The sequence below is a fragment of the Triticum dicoccoides genome, chromosome 5A (genome assembly GCF_002162155.2).
Source record: "Triticum dicoccoides isolate Atlit2015 ecotype Zavitan chromosome 5A, WEW_v2.0, whole genome shotgun sequence".
NCBI classification, from domain to species: Eukaryota; Viridiplantae; Streptophyta; class Magnoliopsida; order Poales; family Poaceae; genus Triticum; species Triticum dicoccoides.
Genome location: NC_041388.1, coordinates 627,749,941 through 627,777,121, shown reverse-complemented (window position 1 = coordinate 627,777,121; position 27,181 = coordinate 627,749,941). Strand labels below are relative to the sequence as shown.

At 42.4% G+C, this 27,181-nt stretch overlaps 1 protein-coding gene across 1 annotated transcript; it reads left to right on the top strand.

Annotated features, from left to right (window-relative positions):
• The first annotated feature begins 230 nt into the window (after positions 1–230).
• On the top strand, positions 231–25,330 carry LOC119303547. The gene is made up of 5 exons (XM_037580676.1): positions 231–400; positions 1,051–1,301; positions 3,414–3,497; positions 23,141–23,310; positions 24,013–25,330. The coding sequence occupies exons 2-5, from the start codon at positions 1,131–1,133 to the stop codon at positions 24,068–24,070; spliced, it is 483 nt and encodes a 160-aa protein (XP_037436573.1). The 5' UTR covers positions 231–400; positions 1,051–1,130; the 3' UTR covers positions 24,071–25,330.
• The last annotated feature ends 1,851 nt before the right edge of the window (positions 25,331–27,181 follow it).

The following is a 27,181-nucleotide window of genomic DNA, read 5'->3' as shown; positions in this document are numbered from 1 at the left end:
CAAAGCGGATTCCAAAGCCCGTAGCTGCCCGCCTGTGCCTCGACATATGGCCCAACAAAGCCCAATCCCACATCCAGAAGAAGAGGCGTCGGTCGGATTCCTCCTTCCCCACGGACTTCCCCGCGCCCCCGCCGCCTCTTCGATTCCCAATCCCCACTTTCCCGTCTCCTCCACGGACCCCCCGAAAATCCCAAATTGCCGGCGGAACCCTAGCTCCGGTGCTACTGCCAGATCAGGACACCTCCTCCGGCAGAATCGGCAGCGGCTCCTTCCCGGCGCCACACCTCGGAGGTCTGCGCTGCTCGGCGCTTCCTCCCCCCTCGCGTCCTTCCTCCGGCTTTCAGGATTTGCGCCGCTCGGGTCCGAGGGCTCTGGAGCGTCCTCTTACCTTTGTGCACATGTATGATTTTGCCCTTGGTAGCAGTAGTCTCTGTTCTTGGCCCTTTCTGTCGTTGATGTATGTCATGCGCCGCTCTGGTTAGGATCGAATCAGAGACCCGGCCTGACAATGTAGGTATGCACCCCTGATGCTATTGCAGCTGACCTCCCTAAAAGAAGTTTGGTCCTTATGCAATGCAATTCATTGACGAACACAAGTAGGCCCGCAGACTAGCTTCCGATCTTTATTGATTCTGATTCCTGTACCAACTACTATTCTATGCAATTAGCAATTACAGTATTTAGATATCAATGGACCATAAAAAATTCAGGAAAAAAAATTCTTATAGGCTGCTGACTCTTCAATCCTTGCTAGATTGTCTGTCATGTAATTAGCTGATAACTTGTGACACATGTTCTTTTCATAGATCAGATACATTAGCCTGGCTTCTGGTTATCAATAGAAGCATGAAAAAGTTCCCTAAGCACATTACTGATAATATCCAAAACAATAACATCATGTTAGTGGCCGGCTATGTCTAAATACCATATTTAGTCCAAGTACTATTGCTTGTTTACCAGAGTGGGTTTTCTCTCTGGTAATATTTCCAATTCTTTGTTATTTAGATGCTACATGTTATAGTCTCAGGTTTATATTATTGTCCATTGTAGGTCTTATCCGTTCATGTGCAAAGCAGGATGATGACGCCATCAACGGGTGCCAGACACGGAATCTTCCACCCTCCTTTGCCATGCTCGCCCATGCCATCAACTTGTGCCAGACACAGACTCCACATCAGCTTGTGCCAGACACGGAGCACCCTCCTTTGCCACATAATAGTCATCGAGCGCTCTATGGAAGCATCCAATCTCGCTGTTCTACCAACTTCACCGGAACACCGACCACCAGTGCTCCACCTCAGGTACGCTGGATCACATGCCAAGCTAAATGCGGCTCTGTTGTTTTAAAAAAGACATGATTTTTAGCTTCCATCGTTAATACCTTGCCATGTACGGACAGTCTGCAGAGTTTGCAAAGAAAAAGGGGAAACCTATAATAATGAGTGATGACTATGGTATTATATCCATGTAACTACCAGAATTAAATAGGCGTGTAGTATAGAGAGGGACATATCAAGTTTACTATGAACTCAAACAGGACAGGTTTGACAAACAACACACTTCAGGCTCTTTAATTGATTATTATTTTAGGGAGTAAAGATGCACACCTGCCTTTCTTGCGCTGTGCTGGGTGTATATAATTTCATTCTGATCACCTTTTGGGTTGGTGTGCTAGATTGCTGCCCTAACATGTTGTCGATTATATCTAATCAGTATACACTATGTTTCTGTGTTATGCTAATGGATTGGAATGAACATAAATTAACCGAGTATATTTACATGACCTTATACTATGCTTTTCGGCTAGGTTGTTTTCAACTGGAGACAAATCAGTGTTATTGTCATGCATAGAAGAAGCGCTCGACCTTATTACTAATTAACATGTAAACAATTGTGTTGCCTTCCTAGTTCAATCATGGATTTTAAGCATACTACAAACGACATGTTGGCGAGTGTGGCAGGTTTTACCTAATTCAAAACATGGCCAGTACTGAATTTCTAGCCTTCACGTTGCCAGTATATCCCATCTAAATTTCTGAAGTTTATGGACAGTACAACTAATTTAGCAGCTGTTGCTAGTGAAACATTGGGTAGAGCAAATTAAGTGATGTTGTACTGAAAACAGTAGGTTCAATTGGTTTTTGTGCAGCAGGAGGGGAGAAATTATATTACCTTCATACTAAATACTTATCTTAGATTTGTCTAGATACAGATGTGTGTAACACTAAAACGTGTCTAGATATATCCGTATCTAGACAAATCTAAGACAAGTAATTCGAGACGGAGGGAGTGTATGGTACATGCCAACCTGGTCATTTTATGCGATTTGTTGGACGACATTATGTATTTGGTTGTTAAATAGTTCTGTATCAGCAGATCCCTCTGTGGGTTCTGCAGGTGTATTGCTAATAGGTGTGTGGCTGGATGATTTTGATAGATGATGTATTTGTGGCGTCTGGTGCTCAATATAATTGTGTGCTGGTAACAAGGATAAAAGAGAAATTCTCCTGAGTCACATTTAATGTGTATGACCCTACTCAGCGTGAGCTTAACAGTTAGTGTATTTGTGGTACTTACCTTGCTTGCCATATGTTCATATGGCTTCTTGGTTAAATGTACAAGGTATACTTGCTGTGATATGTCTTAGCACTTCTATAAGGTGACACAAGGTATCCCGATTGTAGTTATATTCATTCAGTTTAACAACAATGGTTGATATAGTGATAAAATTCCATTATTGTATATAGCATCAGGATTTTTAAAGAACTTAACACCTCTTTTCTCGACCAGAATTTCAAATCATAGACGATGGGTGTTGAACTGCTAGAATATTTATGTCCTCGTTGCAAAGCATATGCATATGTGCTAGTTTATTTATTCCAAAAGAGAATCATGCTTTTTTGAAGGAGACTAGCTTCTATAGACTTGCATATGTTTGTAACGTTTCCTTTTGCTACCTTGTCAAAGTGCAAATTCCAGTTTTTGTGTGTGCCAATCCATTTATAAGCTGCTGTATGCTACAGTTTCGAACGAAATACGACAAATGTTGTGGTAATGAATCCTTGTTATTATTTACTGAATTTTTTGCCCTCCATCGCGCAGTTCAAAGGTTGGCAGATGCTTAATATTATGCTTTGGCCTGTATTTCTTATTGCAGACCATGCTGTAGAGACACACAAACCGCTACTGCTGCTTTTGCTTTGTGACATTTTCAGATCCACAGTTAGTTTAAGTCTAACTTGCTCCTGTGGTTAGGCCATATACCCAATAGATATTCAAATCTTCTATGTGCTGCATAGTAGATGCACTCTCAAGCACAATCTTGGTGGTTGCACAGTGTCTAGTTACAATTCTTTGTAAGGTCATTTGTAAAACAGGCAAGTGTAACTCCCTTTTCCCCTCGTTTCCTACAGATAGATCCGCTTATGGATTTAAGTTTTCATTCACCAACTTCAAATACTCAATTACCCGGAGATGAGGATCATTCTGCAGCTCATGTGAGTTCACTCTGTAAGTATGATACAACATGCATGCATATTTGTTCGACACCTCATCATTAATATCTTCCTTTTGAAATCGCAAACATAGCTATTTATTTCAGTTACAATTACTTCTATAAGTTTTTGTCGAAGTTCGAAAGATTTTTGTATTTTCCATCATGTAATGCACGCCCTAGGTTGGAACAGAGATTGCCTTCTGGAGGATGGTGATAAGTTAAGGCATACCGTTGTATTTACGTATGATAGTGTAGAGTACAGACATGGGCCTAGATATCTAGTCAAACCTACATACGATTTCTAAATTGATATAATTATAACTATAAACCTACATCAGAAGAATCGACAACATGTGGACTAGTAGTGTAGTGAAGAGGATGAGGAGGAATCATCGGCAAGCCTTAAGGGACAAGTGAGGTGAGGTAGCCCGAGGTAACAAACAAGGTGGTGTAGCGGGAAGACACACTGGGATGGGTGGAAGAGGGCAATACATGAGTGATATGTGCATCGAGGAAATTGAGTAAAGAAATATCGTTAATGTGGGAGGCCAAAGGAGATGATGGACCTGGATAGAAAGGACGAGACTCATGAAAAGTCACATTCCGAGAAATGCGTATCCGACTACCGATAGGATCCCAACACTAATAGCCTTTGTGCTCATCACTAGACTCTAAGAAGACACGTTCAGTAGGCTGAGCAGTCAGTTTGGGGCGTTCACAAAGGTAAGAACACTGCAAACGTAATAGAACAAAATAAGTGTCACCAGAACAACCAAAAAGACGCTCGAGAGGAATCTCACCCTGCAGAGCAGAGGAATGGTGAATATTGAGATAGGTCAAAGCAGAAATAACCTCAACCCAAAAGTGAGGTGGAAGAGAGGCGACGACCATCAACGCACCATCCACCTTCGTCTTAACCTGCTAGATCCACTTACAAGTGATGTCGGAGGAAGAGAAATGAGATCCCACGAGTTGATGCGGGCAAGAGCATCAATCTTCGACGCCATCACAATGCCATTTAGGATGAATAACAACGTCACAATAAGAAGTCGTCTCGGTAAGAGCGACGCAATAACAATATCAGTCAGTATGCAGGTCAGTATGGAGAAGCGGGTGAGCTCGGAAGCCATAAGTAGTCTGAGCTAGAGGTAGTGCGGTGCCAACAGAAGAAGACATAGTAGTCGAGGAAGATGGCTCATGAGAAGAATCCACAACACGCGGCCGATCAGTTTAGTGAAGTCGAGGATCATGATGAGAAGATGGAACATAAAAAGACGAAGTGCCAAGAGTGCCTCTACTAGCGACTGTGAGGGAAGTACCATCGGCAATAAAAACATGAACAAGAGAATCTAGAGGTGGAATGGAGGGCAAAATAGAATTATCATAAGTTGTATGAAAAGACGCCTGAGAGATCCATGAAGGTGTGCCTGATATTGTAAAAAGATATTGTAAAAAGTGGTCTCTCGCACCACTAGAGGAAGTAGGAAAACTTGCAAAGCCTATCGATGGAGAACCAAAATAAGCAGCTAGCAGACACCTACGTCTGTGTAATCAATTTCCCGCGTAGCCAGGGGCTCAACCAAAGAGGTCGATGAAGAAGCATCATGTGATGAAGAACCAGAAACAGTCTTTTAGAAGTGATTGGGTATCCTTACCCTTTTTTTCATTTCTTTTTTTTGTACGTTTCTCTATATCTTTGTTTTGTTTTTCTTCTGGTTTCTTCCTGTTCGTTTTTTCATTCCTTTTATTAAATCTTTTGAACATTTCTCAAACTTGTGAACAAATTTCAATTCGTGAACGTTTATTAAATCCACAAACATTTTTTGAAATTGCTAAAAAGTTGATTTCCCAAACGTTCTTCAAATTCATGATTTTTTTTAACCTTTTCCTATTTGTAAATATTTTTGAATATGTGAACATTTTTTGTATAAATGAACAGTTTTTGAATTTGCGAATCGATTTTAGAATCTGTGAACATTTTTTGAATTAGTCGCCAACATTTTTCAAATTCCTGGGCATTTTGAATTTGTGAACATCTTTGGAAAACCGTGTGAACATTTTTTGAATTCATGAGCATTTTCTTAGAATCTGCAAACATTTTTTTAATTTGATGCAAACATTTTATGAATTCATGAACTTTTTTTGAATAGATGGACATTTTTCAAATAAACATCTTTTTAAATTCTTAAATATTTTTGAATTCACAAACTTTTTTGAATACGTGAACATTTTTGGTATCCCCAAACTTTTTTTGAATCTAATCTGTGCACATATTTTGATTTCGCCATGAACATTTTTTGAATTCGTCAATATTTTTTGGATTCACAAACTTATATTGAATTTGTGAATATTTTTTGAATTTGCAAACATATTTTTTGAATTTGTGAACATTTAATGAATTCGCAAAGACCTCTTTCAAATTTGCCTTTCATGTTAGTAGATTCTGTTGTGATGCATAAAGAATGACGTTCAACGCTATGTTTAGTGTATGGGTCAAATTAGTATTTGAAAGCAGGGGTTAAAAGTTTGCCAAAAAAAGGAGATTATCATTTGGCGTTGATAGACTATGACTATATCTCACTTAGTCCTGTTTGCATCAAAAGCGTGTCCCACTTTGTAGAAGAATACACCAACCATTTTGATAGTGGGCGGAACTCATCTCAACGATTTTGTTTAGGCCTCATTCCCCTAATACGCTAGTCATTGTCTCCTTTCCTATATTTTTGTTAGTCTCACTCACAAACACATTGATCCGCGAGTGGGAATGCCAGCAGCCATGGCGACATTGTCCCCTCCATGAGAGAATGAAGGCTTTAGCAACATTGTGTGAGAGGCATGAAGGCTCTAGCGACATCGTGTGAGAGGCATCGACGCTGGTGAGTTTGCCACCATCCTAGCCACAACGACGATGTCGCAAAGCATATAGTGGATGGTAGAGGTGCACTTGAACAGGGGCACTGTACTCTGTTTCTTCTTTCGGGCGAGTGGCAGCTAGGTAGATAAGTCTCCCGACAAGATGAAGGTAACACATCGGATCAGACAAAGTGTCACCATCGGTAGCACGGAGGTGAACATTGAGCTCCGTAGGAGTGGCAACAGTGCGCTCAGCAGTAAGAGCGACACAAGCAAGAATATCTTGGATTACTTTTCTTGAGCAAAAAGAGACTGCAATCCCAAGAAAGTAGCAAAGAGAGCCAATATCAGACATAAGAAACTGCTCACTAAGACGTGCCTTCACAAAACCAACGACAACCACTACAGAGGCAAAGCACTCAAACCAAGTGCTAGGGCTTGCTTAGAACTCCATAGAGAGCGAGGAAGAAGACGTAACATGTTGTCAGGAAAAGAATACCCAAGTGGCGGTTGCATGTAAACCCTCTCACGCAGCTCACTAAGACGTGCCTTCACAAAACCAACGACAACCACTACAAAGGCAAAGCACTCAAACCAGGTGCTAGGGCTTGCTTAGAACTCTATAGAGAGCGAGGAAGAAGACGTAGCATGTCGTCAGGAAAAGAATACCCAAGTGGCGGTTGCATGTAAACCCTCTGACGCATCTCACCATTAACAAAGGCATTCTTAGCATCGAGTCGGGCCACAACAAAAAGTGTGTGAATAGTGATCATATGGTCCACAGAAGAAAAAAGTCTTATCGGAATCAAGACCATGCTCCTGCTGAAAGCCACGAGACACTAGGTGAGCTTTGTAACGCTCAATAGAACCATCCGAGCGAGTCTTAACCTTGTAGACCCCTTATAAGTGATGGGATGAAGACGAGGAGGAAGAGAAACAAAATCCCACATGTCGGTGCGCTCAAGGGCATCAACCTTTTCTGCCATTGCAACGTACTGGGATGAACAACATCATGATAAGAAGCCGATTCAAGAACAGTAGCGCTAGCGCTTGGAAGATCAAGGCGGTCAACAAGTGGAAGGCGAAAGGGCACGCAAGCCATAAGTAGGCTGAGACGGGGAAGATGGCATATCAGTAGACACATCTATAACACATGAATGACATGTATAAAGTGTTGTAAAGATGAAAGAATACGAGCAGGAATCATCTGGGCAATCTTAGGTGATTGTGACAAGGAAGTCATCGGTGATGAAGGTGTTGAAATATGTGACAAGCGAGGTGTGGAAATCATAGGAGATGATGTTGGATTTGCAATAATTGAAGAGGTATGAGCAATATGATGAATGGATAAGGGCTCAACAGGAGTGATAGGAGTGTCGGGAAAAGTCAGGAAAGAGATATCCTCCATTGAAAAGGTTAAGGAAGATGAACGTGAGTAGAACGAACGAGACTCATCAGGTCACATCTCGAGAAATAGGCATCAGACGACGAACATGATCACAATAGAGAGATCCCTTATGCTCATCGCTGTATCCTATGACAACACACTCAACTGGCTGAACAGTCAGTTTGGTGCCTTCACGAGGGGCAAGGACATAGCAAACACAACCAAATAATTGAAGCACCGATAATCAAGAAATGATCACACTTGAAAAAAGGCAACAAAGGCGGAGAGATTGGCGGTAGTGGCAGTAGATGGATTTGGTCTAGCATCCTACGTGCGTGTGCACTCTTCTTTCCCCGTTAATCTGGCTTGGTGTTCTTGTCCTGTTTGCGGGTTTTGTGTCACGCACTTGATTAAGCATCCCACGTTCTCCTACTGTGCGCCCTTGCCTTGACGATAGGTAGCGCCGTGTTCTCGGGCATGTCCCGTCGGTAAAATCCAGGTATGCGCCGATTGTTCGAGCTCCTGCTCACCATTGGTGGTGCTTGAGCGTGCGGTTATGGTGTCACCCAGCAAGGGAACACGGGATGTGGGATCAAGACAGTACACATAGCAACCCGCCACTAGGCAAAGGATGCCCATCTGGACTTATACAGGGAGCGAAGGTGGACACAAAGCTGGATGTTGAGCACCATAGGAGTCTAAACAGTGCACTCATCAATAAGAGCAGCATGAGTAAGATCCTGGATATACTTCTCTTAGAAAATAAAAAAGTCGGAGGTAGAAGAAACCTCAATCTCAAGGAAGTAGTGACGAGGACCAAGATCAGACATAAGAAACTATGATGAGCCTTCACAAAGGCAATGTACTTAAGAGTCGTCGCTAGTGATGATTGACATATAGAAGTAGTGTTCGACCACGAGTTGAATGGTGAAGCGGCATGTAATGATGGCACTGGGTCTAAATAGTAGTAGGGGAAGACATGGTGGGATGGGTGGACGAGGGTAATACTTGAATGATAGATGTATCGAGAAAATTGAGGAAATAAATGTCGTCGAGGGGGGGAAGGGGGGCAAAGGAGATGATGGACCTGAATAGAAAAATGACTGAGACTCATGAGAAGTCACATACCGAGAAATGCGCATTCGACTATCGATAGGATCCCAACACCAATATCACTTCTGCTCATCATTAGACTCTAAGAAGACGAATTTAGCAGGCTGGGCAGTCAGTTTGGGGGCATTCACAAAGGTAAGAAGAACGTTGCAAACACAATATAACAAACGAAGCGTCGAGTAGTCACGAGAACAACCAAAAAGACGCCTGAGAGGAATCTCACCGTAGAGGAAGGGATGAATGTTGGTAAGATAGGTCGAAGTAGAAATAAACTCAACCTAAAAGTGTGGCCGAAGAGAGGCAATGACCATGAACGCACTAGCTTCTTAAGGTGACAATGCTTGCGCTCCGCAACACCATTCTGAGAATGAGCACCAGGACAAGACAACTGAGCCAGTGTGGGCCTTGCTTATTAAGGAATCTGCCAGCAAATGAGAGATATACTCACGAGCAGAATTTGCATGGAAGACACAAGTAGTAGGAGTGAAGAAAATTGCATATGAACCCTGGCGACAAACTTCTTACAGATAGATAAGACTCACAACAAGAAAGTGTAAAATATATCCATGTGCGTCGAGAGAAATTGTCTAAAGGTAGTATAGTAGAGATGGCCGACTTTCGAGGCAAAGGGAGTTGGGCCCCAAATATCAGAGTAGAGATTAAAGGGACGTTGAGGCACAATCTCGCTATGAGGATAATCTAATCGAACCTATTTACCAAGTCGACAAACTTGCCAGTCCAAAGACTCACTGCCAGTCTAAAGACACATCGCTAGACATAGATCCAACAAGACCACATTGAACCAAGGATGGGCGACGAGAGCCACAAGTGAAACAAAATGATGATGCCACCTAGAAGCGCTAGATGAGGTATTAGATGCGGGGAGATTGGCGGCGATGGCAACATAGTGAAGGTGAAGCCAGTTAAGATTGGAAGGACGCGAAGATAGTCTTGCTATGAGGATGAGCTAACTGAACTTGTTACCAAGTCAACAAACTTGATAGTCTAAAGACACATTGCCAAAGATAGATCCAAGACCATGTCGATTTTTTCCCCACATTCAGGGACTTTTTCAAATTTGTAAACTCTTTCCAAATTCATGACCTTTTTTTGTTCCAAATTCACGAACTTACCCAATTCATGTTTGAAAGTCATTGGAAGGGCACAAACTCACGAACTTCTTTCCTTCCAAATTCACGAGTTTCCAAATTCACGGTGGTGCTTGAGCATTTGGCTATTGTGGCATCCATCAATGGAACACAGACGTGGTATCAAGGGCACAAAGCAACTCGTAGCCAGACAAAGGATGCCCAACCGGACTGGCAAGGAGCAGAGAGTGCATGGGAGGTGTGAGGAAAGAGGGCACTAGGAGGACAAAGACATTCTTGACATCAAGTTGTGAGACATACCAGCGGCGAACAAAAGCCACGATGAGAATCGTGCAAAGAGTGGTCATGTGGGCCATAGGAGCAATGTCTCATCGTGGACACGCCCATGTTTCTGCTGAAAGCCATAGGCCACAATACGAGATTTGTAACGCTTAAGAGGATCACCAGTCTTAACCTTGTAGACCCACTTACTTACAAGTGATGGGATGAGCATACGGAGGAAGGGGAATGAGATCCCATGTGATGGTGCGCTCAAGAGTAGCAATCTCCTCTGCCATCGCATGCTACCGTTCAGGATGAACAATGGCGTCACGATAAGAAGTCGTCTTGAGAAGAGCGGCGCAGAATAACTATGCATATTGGTCATACGTAGGTTGAGCGTGAAGCCATATGTAGGTTGAGCTGGAGGTGGTGAAGCCGTGGGTGATGATGGTGTGGGTCTACAACACTAGTACGGGAGGAAACAGTGGGATGGGTGGTGGACGAGGGCAATACACGAGTGATAGGTGTATCATGGATATTGAGTAAAGAAATATCTTCATCAAAAGTCACTTACCGAGAAATGCACATCCCACTATTGATAGCCCTTGTGCTCATAGCTGTAACCTAATAAGACACATTCAATAGACTTAGCAGTCAGTTTGGTGTGGTCGCATGTAGCAAGAAGAATGTAGCAAATGCAACGAAACAAGTGATAAAACGAAGATATCATAGAACACAGAGGAGGTGACTAGCGGGTCGAAGCGGGACTACAGACAAACCGACTTAGAATTTGACGGGATATGAAATGTCCGGGCGAGTGACATCTAAATAGACAAGACAGTCAACAAGATGACAATAGTACATCCAACAAGATGACAATAGTACATCAGATCAGACAAAGCCTCATTGTTAGAAGTACAGAGGTGGATGTTGGGGTCCATAGGAGTCTCAATAGTGCACTCATCAGCAAGAGCAACACAAGCAAGAATATCCTAGATATACTTATCTTCAAAAGAAAGAAGAAACCTCAATCTCAGGGAAGTAGTGAAGAAGACCAAGATCAGGCATAAGAAACTACTCGGTAAGACGAGCCTTCACAGAGGTAGTGTACTTAGAGTCGTCACGAAAGATGGATATAAATTGCAGATCATGAGCACTCGACAAAATCGACTGTACCATAGAGACGAAACACTGAAACCAGGCACGAGGAGTTTGCTTAAGGCCATAGACAGGGCGTCGAAGATAACAGACCATGCCATCAGGAACAGGATACCCAGGTGGAATCTACATGTAGGCCGTCTCATCAGCTCAGACAAACCAGTGGCAAATAGAAGCCACAACAAGGAAGTGTGCGAGTAGTGGTCATTTAGGGCATAGGATCAAATGTCTCATCATAGTCACGACCATGTCCTGCGACCACACTACGAGCTCTGTAATGCTCAAGAGAACCATCAACGTCTTAATGCTCAAGAGAACCATCAACGTCTTAACCTTGCAGACTCACTTACAAGTGATGGGATGAGCACGAGGAGCAAGGGAAATGAAATCTCACGTGTTGAGAGAAATTGTCTATAAAGGTAGTAGTAGTGATGACCTCCTATTGAGGCAAAACGAGCCGGATCCCAAATATCAGAGTGAACAAGATTGAAAGGACGCTGAGACATAGTCCCACTATGAGGATAAGCTAACTGGAGCTATTTACCAAGTCGACAAACCTCATAGTCTAAAGACACACCTTCAGTCTAAAGACACATCGCTAGAGATAGATCCAAGAAGACAACATCGAACTATGGGAGACGAGATCCACACAAGTGACCAAAACGATGATGCCAGAAAGAGCTGGTAGCCGAGGTAATAGAGGCGGAGAGGTTGGCATCGACGGTAGCCGAGGGAAGGTGAAGCTAGTCAAGCTCCTAGAGGCACAACATTGAGGGACAACACTAAGTAGTGTACCCGTGTGATGACCCTAATCCTAACCCACTCGGCTCCCAGCCAAACGTCTGATTTTTTTTCACATTCATGAATTTTTTTCAAATTTGCATTTTTTTCCAAATTCATGACCTTTTTTCCAAATTCACGAACTTCCAGAATTTGTGCGTGAACATTTTTCGAGTTCTTGAACCTTTTCAGCTCTATGATTTTTTTCCAATTTGTGAGCATTTTCACCCCTTTCCCACGCCAAACCTTATTCAACGCTTAAGGCACCACATTCTTTTTTGGTAGAAAGCGCCAGACCCTGTTCGACCTTCGGCCTTGGCCCATTTACTTCGCACCGCACGCTTGTATTTTTCTTCTTCTCATGTTACAAATTTGGGAATCTTTTTGGGCCTTCTAGAAGGTACCCTAGGTTTTTTGGGCCGTTTTCTGTGCTTTTTTACATTTGTTTTGACCGGTTTTTAGTTGGGTGTGTGTGTGTGGGGGGGGGGCATGTGAGAGGATGGACGTGGATAGAAAGGACGAGACTCATCAAAAGTCACATATTGAGAAATGCGCACTCAACTATTGATAGCCCTGGTGCTCATCGTCGTAACCTAAGATGATGACACATTCAACAGACTGATTAGTCAGTTTGGTGCGTTCATGGGGTGCAAGAACATAACAAACACGTTGAATCATGTGATAAGTGTCTGAACGAAGATATCATAGAACGCGGAGGAGGTGACTAGTGGGTTGAACAGGAGCGTAGACAAACTGACTTAGACTATGACGGGATATGAAATGTTCGGACAAATAGACAAGACTCCCAACAAGATGACATTAGTGTGTCAGATCAGAGAAAGCCTCACTGTTAGAAGCACAGAGGTGGACGCTGAGGTGTATAGGAGTCTGAACAGTGTGCTCATTAGTAAAAGAGTAGCAGGGGCAAGAATATCTTGGATATACTTCTCTTGGCAAAATTAAGAAGCCATCAGAGACAGAAGAAACCTTTATCCCAAGGAAGTAGTGAAGATGACCAATATTAGGCATAAGAAACTACTTGGTAAGATGGGCCTAAACAAAGGCAATGTAGTTAGAGTCGTCACGAGTGATGATCATGTCATCGACATATAGAAGATTCTGACCATGAGCAAAAAGGTGGATATAAATTGTAGATCATGAGCACTCGCCAAAAACCAACCGCAATCACCATCGAGATGAAACGCTCAAAGGCACCTTAGGTTTGCAAGGCGATAGACATGGCAACAAAGACAACAGATCATGCCATCAGGAACAGGATACCCAGGTGGAGGCTACATGTAGACCGTCTCATGCAACTTACCATTAAGAACGACATTTTTGACATCAGTTGAGAGGAACCAGTGGTGAATAGAAGCCACAACGAGAAGTGTGCAAAGAGTGGTCATGTGGGGCATAGGAGCAAATGTCTCATCAGTCATGGCCATAGGGAGGAAGGGAAATGTGATCCCACGTGCCGGTGCGCTCAAGAGCAACAATCTCCTGTGACATCACATGCTGCCATTCAGGATGATCAACAATGTCACGATAAGAAGTCGTCTTGAGAAGAGTGGCTCCGGAATAACCATAGTGGTCAATAGGCGGAAACGGTCGAGCACGGAAGCCATAAACGGGGTTAGCTTGAGGTGGTGCATGGCTATTGGAAGGAGACATAGTAGTCGGGGGAGATGGCTAATCAAAAGAACCATTATTAGTCTTAAGAGAACCATTACAGTCTTAACCTTCTAGACCCACTTAGAAGTGATGGGACGAGCACTGTGTTCCCACGTGTCGTGCGCTCAAGAGAAGCAATCTCCTATGCCATCGCATGTTGCCGTCCAGGATGGGTAACAATGTACGATAAGAAGTGGTCTTGAGAATAGCGACACCAGAATAACCATGGTGGTCATTAGGTAGAAGCGACCAAGCACGAAAGCCATAAATAGGGTGAGTTGGAGGTGGTCCATGGCCAACAGAAGGAGACATAATAGTCGAGAGAGATGGCTATTAAGACATGAAGAATCTTGAGGAGCTTCAGACCAAGGAGGAGGCACATTCAGACCACAATATGAGCCTATAACGCTCAAGAGAAACCATTAGTCTTAAACCTTGTAGACCCACTTGCAAGTGATGGGGCGGGCACGGGGAGGAAGGGAAATGTGATCCCACGTGCCGATGCACTCGAGAGCAGCAATCTCCTGTGTCATCGCATGCTGCCATTTAGGATGAGCAACAAAGTCATGATAAGAAGTTTCAAGAAGAGCGACTCCAGAGTAACCATAGTGGTCATTAGGCGGGGGCAGCAGAGCGCGGAAGCCATAAATAGGGTGAGCTGGAGGTGGTGCATGGCTAAGGTAAGGAGACATAGTAGTCGGGGGAGATGGCTAATCAAAAGGAGATATGAAGAATCTTGAGCTTCAGCCCTGAGCACAATTCTTAAGCACTTGCTCTAACTTTCTTGCTTCGGAGCATTGGTCTTGGATAGCTCAGTGAGCTCTTTCATCTGAGTGAGGATGGTGATCTAAGCTTCTTCATGGGAAAACCTTTTTGATGAAGCCCTCAAGCAAGAAGGTAGTAGATACATTTTCTTCATTAGAACGACACCAAAAGAATCCAGAACACACAGACGACCAGTGTAGTAAAGAAGAGGACGAGGGGAAGCCTCATGGGATGGGCAAGGTGAGGTAGCCTCAGGTAACGAACAAAGTGGGGAAGCCACAAGTCATGACGACGTGGGTCTACAATAGTAGTATGGGAAGACACGATGGGATGGGTGGACGAGGGTAATACACGAGTAATAGGTGTATCGAGGAAATTGAGGGAAGAAATATCTTCAATGGGGGAAGTAGAGCACGAGCGTGGATAGAAAGAACAACAAAAAATGTGCATCCGACTACCAATATAGCATCCCAACGTCAAGGGCCCTTGTGCTCATCGCTATAACCTAAGAAGACACATTCAATAGACAAAGTGGTTAGTTTGGTGCTTTCACTAGGGCAAGAAAAAGTAGCAAAAGCAATAAAAGAAAGGATAAATATCTAGACGACGATATCATAACATATGGAGGAGGTGACTCTAGTGGGTCGCAGTGGGAGCACAAACAAACTGACATAGAATGTGAAGGAATATGAAATGTCCGGACGAGTGACATCTAAATAGAGAAGACTCCCAGCAAGATGACGATAGCTCGACAGATCAGAAAATGGCTCACCGTTAGAAGCACAGAGGTGGACGTTCAGGCCCATAGGAGTCTCAACAGTGCGCTCATCATTACGAGCATCACGAGCAAGAAGATCTTGATATACTAATCTTGGAAAATAAAGAAGCCATTTGAGGTAGAAACCTCGATCCCAAGAAAGTAGCGAAGAGGACCTCGATCAGGCATAAGAAACTACTCAGTAAGACGAGCCTTCACGAAGGCAATGTACTTAGAGTCGTTGCAAGTGATGATTATGTAATCAACATATGAAAGAAGAGTCTGACACTGGGCTAAAAGGTGGACATAAAGCGCAGGATCATGAGTACTCGCCAAAAACAACAACAGTCACTATTGAGACGAAACGCTCAAGCCATGCACAGGGTTTACTTAAGGCCATAGAGAAAGTGACGAAGACATTATATCATGCCATTAGGAACATAATACCCTAGTGTTGGCTACATTAAAACAGACATTCTTGACATCAAGCCGAGAGACAGATCAATGGCGAACATAAGCCATAGCGAGAAGTTTGCGAAGAGTGGTTATCTGGGCAATAGGAGCAAATGTCTCACCATAGTCACAACAATGTTCCTGATGAAAGCCAAAGGTCACAATACGAGCTTTGTAACGTTCAAGAGAACCATCAAAGTCTTAACCTTGTAGAGGACGAGCACGGGGAGTAAGGGAATAGAGATCCCACATGCCGGTGCGCTCAACAGCAACAATCTCTGCCATCACATGCTGCCTTTCGGGATGAACAACTACTTCTTGATAAGAAGTCGTCTCAAGAAGAGCCGCGCTAGAATCTTATGTCTACTAATTGGAGGCACCATACGAGCCTTCACGTTAACCCTCGCGCAAGATCGAAAGTAGTGTCCGATAAGGCCAAAATTCATTGTTAGCCTTCGGATTAGCTAGCAAAAACGGGCACAACACACGGCTGTTCCTTCGTCTCACCTAAAGCCTCGAGGCCGCCATCAAAGCCATCTATTGACCCTCTCTTCTGATTTGATACGGCTCTCGACGCCTCATATCGTTGCAGGTCATAAAGAGGCTGCGCACCCAAAGTCTCTTATCGGTGCGCATATCTACTGCAGTTGCACTGTTTGCATTGACCAACCATCTCCCTTGCCATTGCCCGCATTGTCGGCTGATGCCTCTGGACAGGGACCGACGGACATCGAGGGAGCTACTTTAAGCTGCATCCCTGTGTTGTTGTGGCTACCTTCCTCTCTTCATCAGTGGAATGTTGCCTTCTAGTTGCTCCGTACTGCTAGAATAATGGCGAGGTTGAGACCCATGGTCGTGGGAGATGATACGATCAGTGGTGGCCTTGAAGGGTTGATTGGTGTAACTCTCTTCATACTCCATCTATGTCCCTTGCTCTTGCCGTGTGATGTGAGATCGACAATCTTCTCTCTCTATGAGAATTTGCTGGGAGTTGCATGTCCTTAGATTCGTTCTACTCATGTTGATGCAAAAGAAACAATCAAGCTGTAGGGGTGCACATTGTTCATTTGTTGGACCAAATGCCGCAACAAAATCGGTCAAAGTCAAACGAAATTAGTCCTCCATGATGGCATCGACAAGAGTTGTGGTCTTCACCAGATTACTCACTCCAACTTGCATTAGGTTGTGTGCAGTTTGCTTCATCATCAACCATGTTATTTCCATTAACGTTAAGCTTAGAAAGGGCAACTTAGTCTGTAGTGCTTACTATGGTAGTCAAGTATCTAGAGTACCATGTTCTGAAAACACATACGTGATGCTTCAAGTTATCCATACACTAAGATTACAACATAATAGCTATGCTCGGGCTTTGCGACAAAGATGCCAAATTGGCCTGTACTGGCTCATTATTATGCTGTAAGGGAATGCACTTTCGACAAATTGTTGTTTGTAGTACCCCTTTTTGTCAGTTAGCTTGCGACCATTAGGAATTGATTCTAACTTGCTAGGGGTTGGTCCTAGAGAATAACTTTTTTCTAGATTAGGTTACAATGTTAAAATGTATGTCGAGCCAACTCCTTGCAGCAAGGAAGAACGGAAAGCATGCTTTCTATCTTCACCATCATCTTCTTCTCGTAATTGTTGGCTCTTTTCCATGGAAGTTCTGAAACAAAATGAGCAGGCCTAAAATCAAGGATCAATATGCAGGTTTTCCTTTGAAATCTTATTTGAGAAAAGAATTTCATAGAAGATAAGTAGAATATGTCTAAACTTAATGTAAGGAGTCCCAAAACTAGCATAAAGAGTTAACAATTCCATTTTCTCTTGCTCCCTCTGTCCCAAATTTGGGACGGAGGTAGTACTTATGTGATCCTCATTGGACCTTGTGAAAGGCTCCAACTGACTTTTGTATTAAAATTTAATGGGGGGGGGGGGTAGAAATGTAAATAGATGGGAATTACATAGGGAAAGGGTGTGTGTGTCAGGAGTTTAGTAATCTAAGGAAGAGAGAGTGATAGGGAAGTACAAACAGGGAGAGCAGGTAGGGCACTAACAAGCATTAGAGTAGCAACAAAGGATAGAATGAACTCAAGCCTCTGCTTTGCCCTATTGGCCAACATAGCATCCTTTTTAAATCTGGAAAGCCATGAGTTGTGTGATGGCACACCCTGAAAAAGTTTTGATTTTGTTCTTTCCAAATCCCCCAAGCAGCTACAACACAGACCTCCATAAACATCGGCGCCACATGAACCATATGCAATCTGCAACCGTTGTCAGGCCAAACAATACCCAAGGCATTCCAGCACGAAACACTGAATGGGCATTTGAAGAAAAGGTGTGCCAGGCTTTCCTCCGGGGTGTTATGGCATAAGAGGCAGCTATAATCATCATTATCAATCTTGCAGTGCCTCCCGCGCAACATATTTCTTGTATTTTGACGACCAGGTAGAAGGAGCCAAAGAAACATCTTCCACTCCATAGTGCATGTGGTTCTCCATATCCAACAGAATGCATCATCCACCTGCACATCTCTAATACAATAGGTGTAGAATTTGCTGGTCTTAAACTCTTTCACCCATATTAGGCACTCAACCAAGTGTCAGTGACATCCGACGCACGATCAACCTAATGAGTTGCAAGTCTCTGACTTCCTCGCGAGCCTCAATGGACAAGGGTAGATAGGATGCGAGGCTATTGTTATGTCGTCAGAGATCCTTCCAAAAAATGTACCATTTTGTTATCCCCTACATCGACTTTTATCACATCCCTGTAGATATCCGACTACTGAAGGATATCCCTCCACCAGAAGGATCCACAGGTCAGAGGAGTGTGGGATCTTGTTAGTATAATATGCAGATCAAATTAACTGCACCCACGGGATATCCTCACTATTGTAGAACTTATGCATCTGTTTGAACAACAAACCATGATTTTGCACCTTGAAGTTTATAACACCCAGTCCACCTTTGTCTTTTGGGCGACAGACAATGTCCCAGGCGGTCAGCGAGGTCCCCTTGACTCTATCATCAGGTTTTTACGCCATAGATAGTACCGACGTAGTTTATCAAGATGTTCAATGATCTTGGGGTGTAACTTCATCGAGCACATCATATAGATGGCCAAAGATGTAAGCACAGAGTTAACCAGCGTAAGCTTTGAACCATAGTCAAGCAGGGAAGTAGCCGTGTGCAATCTTCTCTGAGTAGAAGAAACTAGTGGCATAAGATCCATGGTGGAAGGGGTGTGTGGTGCCCAAAGGCAACCCTAGGTAAGTAAACGACATTTGTCCCACCACACACTGAAAGATACGGGCCAAAACAAACGTGTTCTGCATGATCCAAATTGATTGGCACCATAGTTGATTTATGAAAATTAATGCACGGCCCAACAAAAGTTGCATAGTCCGACAGAATAAGTTTCATTTGCTCAGCTTGACGCGGGCAGGCTGACATGACCACCATGGTGTCATCGGCGTACTGAATCACCAGAGTCATTATTACAGGTTGGAATTGGGAGCTGAATTAGATTTCTGGCATGTGCATCATTGATGGCTGATTGCAGCAGATCCACAGCTAGAACAAAGATCAACGACGACAAGGGTTCACCCTATCTAACCCCACGCTTGTAGGAGAACTATCGGCCCGACAATCCATTGACAACTCAACCGAGCTTCCTGAAGAAAAGATACAACCAATCCATTGCAACCACTTATCATTGAAACAAATGTTCCTCATGATTTGAATCATCGGTTCATGCTCGATCGTGTCGAATGCCTTGGCAAAATCCAACTTCAAGAGAAAGCAAGAACGATGTGACACCTGACACTTGTGGATGTATTTGAAAGCCCATGCCAAGTAGTGTTGGACGGACCTATCCTTGAAGAACCTGTACTGATTACGATGGTTGATACGAGGGATAAGTTTCTGCAGGCGGTTTGCTAGGAGTTTAGTGATCAACTTCTGACAACAGTTTAGAAGAGATCGGGCGATAATCATTTGTTGTCTGAGGCGACAGAACTTTGGGGTTAAGGTTACTCCAATCTGAATTCCCTTAACACATATCAATGCAAACCTTGTATAACTCCTCTTTGACGATGTGCCAACATGATTTTAAGAAGCAATCGTCAAAACCATCGGGCATGGGCGCACTGTCAGCCGACATGTCCCTCACAACCTGATCAATTACCTTACTTGTGAAAGGAACTGTTAGCTCCTCGAGGCCATCCACACGTTTGAGATAGACGACAGGTCAAACTTCATGTCCACAGGGTTAGATTGTCCAATTCTCTCTTTTTATAGGTTTGGAACAAGATCGCCTCTTTGCTTGGTAGCCGTAGAATGGAAGAACTTGGTATTAACACTACTGCCATGAAACCATCTGATCGTGTACCTCTTTTTTCAATACTCTTGTTTATATTTTAGCTGGTTAGGAGTGCGTTTTGAGGATGATACGGAAGTTACTTTCAAGTACCGAGAGCGAATGCTTATCCTCGATACCATTCAGCCGAGAGAGGGCCCAATCACAGTTATCAATGCAGGTGTTCAGATGAGAGATAGTTTTGTTTGACTGGCTTTACCTTCCCTCCGCTACGACGCTGCCAGTCTCTCCACCTCTGTTGCCTTGCCTACAAGCTCTTTTCAGTAGTGGCATCATCACCTTGGTCATCTGCGTGGCTCTCGTCTCTCATCCTTAGTTTGACGTGGCCTTCTTGGATCCGTCTTCGGCGGTGTGTCTTTAGACTGTTGGGGTTGTTGATGGCACATCTGTCGAGTGTGTCTCCTTAGTATAATGATGAGCACAAGGACTATCGTTGTTGTGATCATGTTGGTCGTCGGATACGTATTTCTCGAGATGTGACTTTTGATGAGTCTTCTTTCTACCCGCGTCCATCTTCCTTGACCCTTTCAGTGGAGGATACCTTTTCCCTCACTTTCTCTGACACATCTATCACAACTGTTGAGCCCTTGCCCATCCGTCCTATTGCCCTTGCTTCTCTAACTATTGCAGATCCGATGTTGCCATCTCCTATGGTTTTCTCACCTCGCTTGTCACAGGATTCTGCACCTTCATCTTCGATGACTTCTCTATCTCCATCAACTGAGTCCAACCTGGTGATTCCTCGTATTCTTCCATCGTTTCCTTCCTTTTTATACTCGTCGTTCATCTGTTGTGGATGTGTCTACTGATGTGCCATCTACTTCTGATGTGTCATCTTCCTCGTCTCAGTCTACTTATGGCTTGGGTCCTCCTTTGCTTCCACCTGTTCATTGCCTTGGTTTTCCAAGCGCCGCCCCTGCTGTTCTTGAGTCGACTTCTTATCATGAAGCTGTTGTTAACTCTGAACGGCAGTTTGCAATGGTAGAGGAGCTTGATGCTCTTGGGCGCACCGGCACGTGTGATCATGTTTCTCTTCCTCCCCGTGTCCATCCCATCACTTGTAAGCGGGTCTACAAGGTTAAGACTCGCTCCGATGGTTTTCTTAAGCGTTACAAAACTCGCCTTGTGGCTTGTGGCGTTCAGCAGGAGCATGGTCGTGATTACGACGAGACTTTTGCTCCTGTGGCCCATATGACCACTGTTCACACACTTCTTGTCGTGGCCTCTATTCGCCACTGGTTTGTCTCAGCTTGATGTTAAGACCGCCTTTCTTAATGGTGAGCTGCGTGAGGAGAGTCACCACCTGGTGTTCCTGATCATCCGTCTTCATCTCTCTCACTCTATGGCCTTAAATAAGCCCCTCACACCTATTTTGAGCGTTTTGCCTACTGCCACTGGTTTTTCAGCGTGTGCTCATGATCCGGCGCTGTTTGTCCACTTTTATATGTTGACACATGATCATCACTGGCAACGACCCTGAGTATATTGCCTTTGTGAATGCCTATCTTAGTGAACAGTTTCTTATGCCTGATCATGACTTCTATTTCTGATCATTAATTAGTGCAAGAACAAAAGCTCTGTTAGTTAGAACTTACATCAGTAGTTCTTGTAGGTCCAATTGTTGTTAACCCTAACTTTTAATAGTGATGCTAGCATTATTTATCTAATTTTAAATTTTGTTATTCAATCTGATTTTAGTACTTACCAGGGAGCCATAGTAACATACTATCCAACTTTATAACTTACTAAGAGGAATAGTGCCATATTCAGGTGCCTTTTTGCCGGCAAAGTGCTTTTTTGTATATAAATGAAGTAGCACATATTGTTTCCATCTGTTCTTTTCCAGTCTTTTGTGATGCCACTACCAACAAACTGTTTATTAAAAAACAGTAAAGCTGCCACTAACATCCTCCCACAACGATTTGACGTCCTCAGCCATTCAATTGCGCTCGCAGGGGTTCAGATCTGCTAGTCATCCCACTGAATTTCATTGCGTTGTTGGCATTTGTAGTCTTTTTTTGTGAGCTCGCAAAACCTTTGTGAGTCGTTATATTGAGAGGAAAGAGTATGGTTTACATGATGTGGCCCCTGTTACAGCACCGAACAACGCCCAAGTCCCCTGCGCCCCTTCTCTTGCTTGAGCACAACGCGGCAGCGGCGGCTTGGTCTCAAATACCGCTCCCAAGTCCCCTATTTGTTTATAGGGCCGTAGTATGCCTGGCCAAGGTGGAATTTAGTACGTGCTCCCTGCTATGCCCTACAAGAGGTTCTTCCTACTGAATTGAATCTGGGAATCCACCCTGGGAAGCAACATCCATCTTCTGATCTTTGTCTTGCCTCCAGTGCAATTTCAATTTGTCGAGTACTGCTCTCGACAAATTACTAGAATGGTGAATGAAATACTTGGAGGTAGGCTACCAATTTGGTAAGAATATAGATGTCATGATCTGCCTAGAGCTATTTTACTGCACTTAGATTTGATAAGCCGTTTTTAGGCCATACTGCAGCCTAAACGTGCTCCTGCTTGCTGTTGCTAAACAGTTTATATTTCCAGATGGAATATGATTTAGCCCTGTTTTAGCCAGCTTGGGGCTGCTTGAGTGGATGCACACTAAATCTTAAAAGAAGAGAAAGTGAATAATTGAATATGATGGCAGGTGTTGAACTCAGGTTTACACATTGGTGTGCATGATTTGTCAAACAAACATATTATAGCCCTCATGGATGCTACTGTTTGCAAAGTTAGAATGGAACGATGCAAAGAGATTCATGATGTAGAAGAACTTACAAGGGTGAACCGCTTTCATTGGAATTTGACGAAATTCCCAACCACATAGGTCACACAAAGTTTAAGCCTCCATGGTATTAAAAATGCCATGTTTGCCAGTCCTCTATTTAGAGGTGCTTTGGTCTCATATTTCTTATGTAATTACGGTATGACAAAAAAATTATCATTTCAGGTCCTTATCAAACGTGCTTCTCCTTTAAACGATAGCTTGGTCTCCGTGCATGCTATCCGATTATCCGAAGCAAAACTAATCCTTTGCACCCCAGCGATGGATAAAGACGTGGAGCCGGGTCTGTTTTCCTGGGGACAACCAATCCTTGAGGAGGCCGAAAGATTTGAGGGGTAAGTTAATTTGTTAAGCATCTGAGCAAACAAAGTTCTTATTTTCTAATGCCAATTTACAAGACGTGGTTGTAATTTCAGTTTTTTAGCTTCATCCTGAAGTCGTACATACATGTATAAGCCTTCAAGCATGGCAAAAATTTGATGTGTCAGTGAAATTTCGGTTCAGTTTGCCATAAACAATTAATTCTACAAGTTTCCTAATATAAAGTTGCACTACATAGTTTGATTCTGTTATCAATTCGATTTTAGTTTATTCTTCCTGAAGTTTACGTGCGAGTTTCTGCCATATTTTCACAGCGGGGAGAAGCCTTGAGAGTATACATGACTTATTTGTGAATCTGGACGTTACGACTGGTCATATCCAGTATAGTTGTTGAACAAATATTCTAAGCATCCCACTGGCAAAGCATCCTAGCTGCATTTTTCGTTCATCATTATGAATAGAGCAGTATAGCTGGGCTAACTGAGGTGAGCCGAATTTCGTTAACATTAACAATTACCCAAGAAGAAGCAACAGCTTAGCCCTTCTCAGCTAACTTTACCTTTGGTTCTCCATCAGTTAAATGGTATGATTACAAAATTTACAACACTAATTACAATCTGTTCAATTAGTTCATGTGCCAATGCTCCATTCTGTTTTTCATATCGCAAATGTGTAAGTCATATCTCTGCCTATACGTGATACATATGTACTTTCAGAAGTCGCACACAACGTGTGATCATTTCCACCGTCCAAATGAATTGTTATATTCAATAAATTTGAGGCTGCCTTGAAGCCTCCACCAAGAGTAAAAAGGTAAAAAGTCCCACATTACTTCAGAGGTTCATAGACCTTCAGTCAACATGCATATTTGTCTACTGTTATTTAGCTCCGAGGTAGATTTCCATTTCTTGGAGGTTCGAATGAATCAGACATTTCAATTATCATCTTATTTTATATTGTGGTGCAGTATATAACTCTAGATGATGACAACAGTAAAAATAATTTGTTTGTGTTGTTGAAGATCAGCTTGATTTTTTGACAGGCGCAATTTTGGACTTAATCGGCAGAAGCAATTGTATTGACCTGCTACTTGATTACTTAATTAACTAGGTTCAGATAGGTGAATTTCTTGTTTACCAATAAGGACAATTCATGTTTTTATGTATGTACCAAGCTGGGATTGCTATATATTATTTGTGTTGTCCAACATACTACACATTTCTTCAACCTTGCTTTGCGAGAGGTATCATTTACTTATTGATATGTTTGAAAAGTTTTTTTCTGTAGTTGTTTCCGGCATAATCTTCTACAAGTGAAATCATATTGTTCTGTTAATTAATATTTTCGTTTGATTATGAGGATTGAGGCGTGATTTTCATGATCCAGGACTCCAATTTGATGTTTGTGTTGATCCATCCTCTTATTTCTACCTAGGTAAGCTAGATGACTGCTAGCACTAAATTTACATTAGATCATTTTTTCTTATGTCGACATATATAGCTAATCTCAGTTGCCCTATGTTTTTTTGCTGCCATGGTAGGCCAAATTTTAATTTTAGGTTGTATTGTGCTATGGTTTTCATTGTCCTCAGCTAATGGGGTGGTTTGCAATAGTGGCATGTTCAGTTTCCACCATATAACTAAACTATATTAATATACATCGGAATGAATTTACCACTGTTTCATTACCAGCTCTTTCTCTGTGTATCAACTCTATTGGATCCTACCAAATCTTTGTAAATCAGGCAATCCAACATGAAAGGATAAACTTCAGGATTTACCGAGGGAGAGAGTACCATCCAAATTTTGTTGCCACGATAGGCCAAATTGTATTGTACTACAGATTTTCATCTTCCTGTTCATTGTCCACTGTATAACTGAAGTATATTCATGTATAGCCGTGTAATTTTACAACTGTTTGTTACTAGCTCTTTATATGTTCACTCTATCGGATTCCTCAAGATCTATGTAAATCAAGGAATCCAGTATGAAACAGTAAAATTCATGATTGACCAAGGGAAAAGAGTGGTGTACGATAACGAGGCATGTGCAGAAACAACAAAGAACCAAGGTAGCACACACTTGCACTTTGGATTTGAATTTTCAATGGTTCGACATGTACTACCATTCAGATTATCCAGTTAGTACGGTGCATTTAATTATGCAGCACAACACAAACCCTTGCAATATTAATGTAAGTTAACGAGTTTCATGTTTAGCAACATAGATCCATGTTATATTGTTTAGGTAACAATGATTGTTCTTCTGATCAACAAGTCTACCAGTTGCTTTCTTATTTGATCCATGTTATATTGTTTAGGTAACAATGACAATTTTTACTTGAACTTTTCTTTACAGTGAGAATAAGGCTTATGCTGCCGTCATATTTTCTCATTGCTGTTGCAAGCTATCCCCATGTATGAACCGACAATATCTATAGAAAAAATACATGAAAAAGGGACGTAGATTTTTTTCCAGATTTATGGTTGAAGAGGAAAAAGAAGAAAACATGGATTCAGTTGAATTTTTAGTATTCAGATTCACCACTAAGAGACGGAGATTTGCTTCACACTTGAAATAAGGTGAAAGTAATAATTTTTTGGGCCTGGATTCTTATTCACCTGCCTATATATCAAATAGCATGATATACGTTCTTACCCCACCCCCCAAAAATAATCTTTGTGTAAGTTCCTATCTATTTTATACATATGGACGTAGCTTCATAATTACTCGCTACAGTAAAAATCCGAAAAAACACTAATAAAATTCAAAAAAAAATCTGATTATTTTACAACAAACATTGATATATGTTTCACATGTGTGCCAATTTTCGTGATGGTATGACATTTGTGGAGGTCTCAGCAAAAAAAAACAATATTATGCTAAAAAACACTTTTTGAAGCATCAATTTTTTTTTTGCTGAGGCCTGCATGAATGTCATTTTGTCACGTGTTTTTGCACGCATGTGGAAAACACATCAATGTTTGTTGACAAAAAAATCCAGATTGTTATGATTTTTTTTATTTTACTGTAGCAAAGGGTGCATGTGAGCTCGAGCTCACAAGAGCACTTTCGATTACGTTTTTTTCAGCTAATTATTCTTAATTTGCCTATGATACATGCTGTTAGATCATGATTATCATTTTGGATCGATAATCTAAATTAGCCAAAGGGAAGCATTGATGGATTCACTTGAGTTGAAGTTCACTTTCTTTTCTTTAAGCATGTAGTCATTTTTGTCATGTTTCTTTTGTAGGTTAGTGTAAATTATGACACCATATACAAGGATTTATTTTATTAATCTTAAAGAAGTGCCTGAGGAGGAAACAAATACTTTTTCCTGTCACTAATAGTAATATCTTTAAAATGGAACATTCCCTGTTTGTTTTGGCTAGTAAAATCTCCAATAAGCAAACACCATAAATCACATTTTATTTTGCGCATTCAAAAAGAGATAGCCCTTGCAGTGGCACGGATTGATGACTAGTGTGGTTAACCATGTTCAGCAGTGCGGGTGGGTGCCATTTTGTTCGAACCTAGCTTAGGATAGCAGCAATCTATAGTATGCGTGTTTCTCCAGTTTGTTTGCCAATCCTATTATGTATGGATGGCGTAACAGTAGTAAATATACGTCACAATTTCAGCAAAAGAGCTTCTTCAGGCGATCTTGGGCAATTCATGTGTAAGGGATGAGTGACTCATAACCAAATCCATCCATGAGGTTCTCCAAGAGCACTCTAGGTTTGCTATGCCATGTTGGCGACCTTTTTCCCAGGAAATGAAACATTTTGGGACTGGGCTGCGGATCTTGGTCTTGAATCCAGATGTTTCCGTTAACTAGACCTGGTGATTTGATACTTGCTGGACAATGGAGCGCTTGTCGGAT